Source organism: Equus przewalskii, chromosome 4 (genome assembly GCF_037783145.1).
Source record: "Equus przewalskii isolate Varuska chromosome 4, EquPr2, whole genome shotgun sequence".
Taxonomy (NCBI): Eukaryota; Metazoa; Chordata; class Mammalia; order Perissodactyla; family Equidae; genus Equus; species Equus przewalskii.
In genome coordinates this window covers 94,329,979-94,337,431 of record NC_091834.1, presented here as the reverse complement: position 1 = coordinate 94,337,431, position 7,453 = coordinate 94,329,979, and the positions used below count along the sequence as shown (strand labels likewise).

At 42.1% G+C, this 7,453-nt stretch overlaps 1 protein-coding gene across 1 annotated transcript; it reads right to left on the bottom strand.

Annotated features, from left to right (window-relative positions):
* Window positions 1-4,304: 4,304 nt before the first annotated feature.
* Window positions 4,305-5,261, bottom strand: LOC139073310 (olfactory receptor 9A4-like). Its single transcript, XM_070618131.1, has one exon. It carries the CDS (start codon window positions 5,259-5,261, stop codon window positions 4,317-4,319), a length of 945 nt encoding a protein of 314 aa, XP_070474232.1. The 3' UTR covers window positions 4,305-4,316.
* Between the last annotated feature and the right edge of the window lie 2,192 nt (window positions 5,262-7,453).

Genomic DNA, 7,453 nt, shown 5'->3' with positions numbered 1-7,453 from the left:
GTCCTTGGGGTTTTCTACATAGACAATCATGTCATCTGTGAACAAAAACAATTTTAGGTCTTCCTTCTCACTATGTGTATCTTTTATTTCCTTTTCTCGTCTTATTGCATCAGCTAGGACTTTCAGCCCAATAAGAATGGTGAGAGGGACATCCTGCCTTGTTTTTAATCTCAAGGGAAAGCATCTAGTTTCTCATCATTAAATATGACATTAGTCGTAGAGTTTTTGCTGTTCCTTATCCAAGCTTCTTATATATCAAACTGGAAACCAGAAGTCCCTTGAATCATTTGATTTTAATATAAAACACAGATGCAGAAACACCACACAAAGCAGTAGGTCCTTATTGTTGAAAGGTACTCATAGCCTCCCTTTTGCTTTCCCAAGGATGGAGCTAACGCTCAAGTTTGTGGTCTCTCCCTGACCTGCGGATTCGTGCCAACCTTCTGCACGTGCTCACTAGGCTTCTGCCAAAGCTCACTCAAACTGCCATTGGGAATGCACACAGGGAGCTAGCCACATGGTGGGAGGTGTGTGGGTGAGGCACACTGAGAGCTGAGGATGCCCATGGGGTGGTTGGGAGGATCCACAGACAAGGCATCCTCAGCGCCTGGTGTGCAGGCATTTTTATATGATCAAAGTGACAATGAAGCATGGTGCTGGAATAAAAACAGTCAAGTCTCAAAAACCTTATCTCATATGAGTTCTCTCTTAGAAGGATGCTGGAAAGTCTGTACCATCAAAACTTGGAAGCAGAAGACAGCCCAGTGGCTTAGCGTTTAAGTTAGCACGTTCCACTTCAGCAGCCCAGGGTCCGCTGGTTTGGATCCCAGGTACGGACATACCCACTGCTTGTCAATCCATGCTGTGGTGGGCATCCCACATACAAAGTGGAGGAAGATGGGCACAGATGTTAGCTCATGGCCAGTCTTCCTCAGCAAAAAAAAAAAAAGAGGATTGGCAGCAGATATTAGCTCAGGGCTAATCTTCCTCAAAAAGAAAAAAAAAAAAACCTTGGAAGCAAACCAAGAAAGAAGGCCTACAGAGCACAAAGCACAAGGAAAAAATTTATTGTTAGGTTTAGGATATCTGTAGGGGCATGTCAGGAGAAAAACAATAGGGTGACTATTCAAGCAAAATTTTAAAATAAGGCAATTATTAACTAAAGGAAAAACAAATTGATAAATCAAGAAATACCTATATAAGGATATCTATAAATATATACCAGTAGAAATAGTTGAACACAGTTGCCTCTGAACAGGAGTACTGTGGATCAGAAGGGAAAAGGTGACAGTCTGATAGTTCACTATATAAATCATTTAGAATTGTTTGATATTTTTTTCTTTTTTATTGTGGTAATAAATACATAACAAAAAATTTACCATTTTTAAGTTTAAAAATGGCATTAAATATGTTCACATTGTTGCACAACCATCAACACTATCCATCTGTAGAACATTTCATCCTCCCAAGCTGAGGATGTCCCCATAGGTTAATAACTTGCATTCCCCCTTCCCCAAGCCCCTGCTACTCACTATTTTACTTTCTGTCTCTATAGAATCGACTATTCTAGGGACCTCAGATAAGTGGACTCATACAATATTTGTCCTATTGTGTCTGGTTTATTTTACTTAGTATAATGTTTTCCAGATTCATCCATAATGTAGCATATGTCAGAATTTCATCGTTTTTTAAGTCTGAATAATATTCCATTGTATGGATATACTGCATTGTGTTTCTACATTCATCTGTCAATAGATTTTTGGGTTATTTCCATAATTTGAATATGGTAAATAATGCTATTATTGCAAATAATGCTGCTATTTCCTTTTATTTTGGATTCTCAAGAATTATTAATAGTAAATTATATAAACATTTGGGTGTAAAGGTAATTGTTCAGCTATCACATGTGAACGGGAAAATCCCCAGGGTTGGGTTGGCTCCTCTGATTCAGAATCTATAATAAGCAGCTCATAGTTGCTAAGCACTGGTGGTGAATCTGAGTGGGACGGATGACATCAGGCATAGTGTTCAAAAATAATATTCATTCTTTCTATTGGAGGGGTGGAGGGGGCTGCAGGTAAAATGGATGAGGAGTCTAACATACTAGAATGACCTGATAAAAATACGTATATGGTTTCTTAGGAATTGTAAAGCCTACCAGACAGTTTTGTACAATGGTATCATAACAATAGAAAGATATAATATGTGAAAGTAAAGCCACTGGTGCATGCAGATAGAAGACACAGGAGCAAGCCTAATGTCACAGAGGAAATACAAATATGCCTACATTTGAAATGAGTCATAGAGAACAGGTGTGAGAGACAAATGAAAGATGAAGGATTGACCTACCATAAAGAATCCCCACTCAACTCCCAGGTCAGGCAGAAAATTAACAATCATACATAAACTGAGAGAGTCCTATACCTTGAGGCTTTAACAATTTAACTACATATTCAACACAATCCCAATCAATATCTCAGCAAGTTTTTTGTAGTTATCTACAAATTGAGTCTAAAAATTTATATGGAAAGAGAATGGTAATAGAATAGCCAAAACAGTTCTGAAAAAGAAGAGGCATTTTTTTATATCATTTATTTATACCACATGTTAATCTATCCAGCTGAATAGATACATTCATCTAAATATGGGTGCGTACTGATGTCTTCAATTCTAATCTAAGACCATATGCCTTATTCTAGCCTTCTCCCCTTGTTTATCTGTAACTTACTTACCCACAGTGAGAAACCTGTCTCCCACCACTTGTCAACCTTTATTGATTTGTTCAACTGTAGTATACATGTACAGCAACTTTGGAATTGTTAATTTATACCCCCAGTGAGAAATAACTTTACTAAAAAGAGTACTATGATTGTGTGTGGTTCATTTTCTTTCTCTTTTTTTTTCTTTTTTTGTGGTGAGGAAGATTAGCCCTGAGCTAACATCCATGATAATCCTCCTCTATTCCGTGTGTAGGATATCTCCACAGCATGGCTCACAAGTGGAGCATGTCCGTACCTGGGCTCTGAACCCATGAATCCAGGCCGCCGAAGCAGAGCACTTGAAAGTTTAACCATTCAGCCACGAGGCTGGCCCCCACGGTTCCTTTTCTTAACTTATCCTTAGAGATTCCACTCAAAACACTGTTTTCAAAGCTATGTAGGTAAGCTCCCTTCTTCCCCACTCTCATCAGAGAGGTCATGCCATACATTTATAGTGTTTGGAAGGCAGTCTCATGTGCACAGTCTTTTGACCACAAAAGAATGGCAGAAATATTAATTGACAATAGTGGTGTGACAAGAACAGGGGCTGAGATGGGACAATATTGGAACTGGGACATGTGGAGTAGGAAGCTCAGTATAGAGCTGGAAGACAGCTTGGTACACTTGGTCTTTGTGAGGAAAGGGAAGGGAAAAAGGAACATAGAACTGTAGCTAAGGGAGAAAAGAAATGGAATAAACATGTCAGGATTGAACAATATAGGGATAAGTTCCCAGGGGCTGCCTCTTTTTCTGCCCTCTCTGCCCTCCTGCCTCAGACCAGGGACACAGCAAAGTCAGTTCGCCCTTGTTACTTCAGATCCCAGAACACAGCCCCATTACCTTCCCACATTTGTTGTTGGCATGATGATGTAAGTGATGCCAGATAAGGAAACACTTCTTTCCAAACCCTCCCTCTACAGCTGAGAAAGTCCACCAATTAGAGACATGTCTGTATTAACACACATCTGGTCCTGAGACTGGTAAGGAGTCAGGGTTGAGGAGTGACTTCATGCTCACAGCTGTCAGTCGAGAAAATCTACAGAGAGGTACTGTCACTATTGGACCTTGGGAGAAGACCTCAAGAAAAGGTTGAATCCTGAGGCTGGACTTGAGATCATTCAGGGAGGTAATATGGGGAGCTTTAGGGAAAGAGGAAATCATGGAAGCACAGAACAATATAGGGGAAGATGACCCCAGCACCTAGAATCAAATATTTAGGTCAGCAGTCAGACAATGAATTACACTTTCCTTGCTTCTCAGATTCAGAGATCTGCATGTTCTAAAAAATCACACAGGTTTTGTATGCTTACATTTGTCGAATTATATTGTAAGATGCATTATAATGACAGAAATGTGTATAAATGTATGTGTTGCACTTGAAAGTTAATAAAGTGAACTCCCGTGTAGAAACCACACAGTTACAAAATGGCTGTATCTTAAATTTCTCTTGTAGATCACAAACTATTTGATGAAGAAAATGATCATCTCAGATTTGAACAAGTGCTTTCAGATTACTCACGTCCATAATGATGATCCCTGATTGTCCTTAGGACAGAGCTAATCCTTGAGGCGTTGACAACAGCGTTTCATGACATCTCGAAAGGCCTCCACGAATTTCTCATTCCGGAGGGTAAAGACAAAAGGGTTCAGAAAAGGAGTCACCACTAAAACCATCAATGAAGCCACCCGGTCGTACTCAGCTGCCTGTGTTTGCTTGGGTTTCACAAAGAGGAAGAGACAACTGCCATAGGCGATCACAACAAAGGCGAAATGGGAGACACAAGTAGAGAAGGCTTTCCTCTGGCCAGAAACTGAGGGGATCTTGAGGATGGTGGAGATGACGCAGGTGTAGGAGACAATTGTAGGGATCAAAGAACCAAAAATAATGAAAACAGCCATTAAAAAAAGGACAAACTGTGTGAAATGACTGTCATCACAGGATAGTTTGAGCAGTTGCCCTCGGTCACAGTAAAAATGATCTAACACATTTGATTTGCAGAAGGTAAGCTGAAACGTGGCATAGACTGGCCAAATTTGAAATAGGAACCCAAATACCCATGACAGGATTACCACCCAGATGCAGGTATGGCTGTTCATAATGATATTGTACCTCAGAGGGTTACAGACAGCCACATAACGGTCCACAGCCATTGCTCCAACTAACACTAACTCTGACGTACCCAAAGAAAGGTACAAATACAGTTGTGCACCACACACAATCAGAGATATTGCCTGCATCCCAGGGAGCAGCAACCTCCAGAGCATCAAGGGAACGGCAACAGATGTGGTCAGGATCTCCAGGACAGATAAGTGGCCAAGGAAGAAATACATGGGGGACTGCAGACGTTTATCAACACAGACCACCATGATGATGACCGTGTTTCCAATAAATGTCACAGAGTAGAGGAAGAAGAAGGTGGCAAAAAGAGTATTGTGTAGTTCTTTGGAGCCATGGAAGCCAAGGAGATAAAATTCTATAGTGCTAGAGTAATTCTTCAACATTTAGTCCTGTGCTCTTGCGCTTTGTGAAATCTAGAGAGCAAAGGAGAGAGAACACGCTTCTAATTTCAAAGGACTAAAGATATTTCCAGGTTGAGGAAATAACTCCTCTGCTCTTAGGCGCCACATCATCTTCCACTATTCTCTGTACAAAGTCGATGCTAAATGTTTTATGAAGAAAATATATATGAAGATAAATGTATACGTCCAAGAAGATGAGCAACAGTCACCAATAACACCCATAGGCATGAAAACCCACCCATCCCCGTATGCACCCTTGTCTCTCAATTCACTGGACATCCTGCCTCCAACTCTGCTCTGACCTCCCACCTTGTCTACTTTCCTGACCACAACGGGCTCGTTATACCACCATTCTTTCAATCTTGAGTGCCCTAAACGGTATTCTGTGCATGTTATGTCCATGTCCTGCAAAACTGCTGAATACAACAGTTATGAGAAAGTTTTCCTAGCCAGTCCCACCCAGATATGGTTACTTATTTCTCTTGTTTCCTCTGAATGTAGGTTCCTTTTGCCTTATGTTCACGTTAAAGTTTCCACTTCAGTTATCTTTATCATCATTTCTGACTGTGGGTAGGGCTGCCTGGCAGGGAGGTGCGGTCTACTCAGGACATTGTGATAACAATATTTTGAGACAAAATATTGAGTCTTTCCCTGACTTCTTGGGAGCTGGCTCCCAGGAGTGGATTATTCACTTCTTCCTGCTTTTTCTGATGAAAGCCATCCTCCTCCCCTCATTTCAATGAATATGTCTCCTCCAAGCAGAAGGGGCTTCACCAGCTCCCAGTTGGTGACCTCTAGCTATGATATTATGATTCCTTTTGTCATCAGATGACTGCAGGGAGGCAGGGTGCAGAAGGAGTGAAGAAGCTGGGACTTTCCTCCCCAACTCCCTCTGTCCTGCATGATCTCCACCCTAAGATGAGGAAACAAGAAAACAGCTATGGTTTACAGGCAACACCCTCTGCCTTCCCCAGTCTCAAATCTCTAGTTCCAGCAAGGGTACAAGAGCTCCAAGTGGGAAATATCTCCCTATTGCCAACTGGCCATGGTCTGAGTCCCTAGAGCAGTTTGGTAAAGCCTCCAGAGAATATCTGCTTATCTATGTCCTCCCATTTTCTCCAGAGTCCTATAAAAAGGAAAAGTGTCAGAAAATACCAAAATGGATCACATTGATCCTCTTAGGATGTCTGGGCACTTTCCCTCACCACATACAGGTCAGTGCTCAAATGTCTCCAACCCCTGGGCCCTACCCCAATCATCCTCCCTAAAACAACACATGCATTTCTTCACTCTCTATCCTCTCATTAGGCTGTATTTTCCTCTCATTGGCTCTCATCTATGCTCTCTGCTATGGAGGAGGGCTTTGATGTAGAGCTCAGCTAATATGCAGCTCCCTTAGTCCACTCTTCATGCTCTAAGTGTCCTTGTTCTAGACAGCAGCAAACTCCAGAACTTCCCATCCTGATCCTTTCCTACTCTTTCCTTCACAGAGGGGAATGCCTGGCAGACACTCACCTCCAGAGAAGGGGACAGGACTGGAAAGTTCTATGGCTCTTCAGGGATCAGCCCAGGCTACCTCCTGCCTGTCTAGTGCTGAGCAGAGCAAGCTGCTGATGTCTTCACTCTCAGTGAATGAGAAAACTCTTCACACCAGCACTCGGGAAAGATATCCAATAATAATAGTGCTGGGGAGCCCAACTGTCTTCCTCTGTCTCTCTCCCTCCTTCTTTCCTTCTCCTCTCTGTCCCCAAGGAAAGTTATTCATTGAGGAACTAAATTTGTCAACTTCAGGGAAACTCAAGGGATACAGCCAAGGGAAAGCCAGAGAAACTTCCCCCTTGCCCTCCTGAGGCTCATCAAGTTTTAGAACATGGAGAAGTTGTGTGTAATGGACAAACGTGAAATCTCCTAGTCAGGAGTTTCCAATGCCCAGACTGCCTTCCTCCCAGACCCCAAATCCTGGTTATGATCAAACAGTCCAGGCTGTAAATAGCCAGCTCCCTACTCTCTCTTTGCCTCTCCCTGATTCCACTTAGCCCTGCAGAGCCTAAATGACGCAAAAGGAAAAGACACCACAAATGTCTCCAAGGCACACATCAAAAATCCAATGGCCACTAAAGAGCCCCTGTCAAAAGGTTTTTTTCATCTCAAAGCCCTAACAATCTCATCTTCTC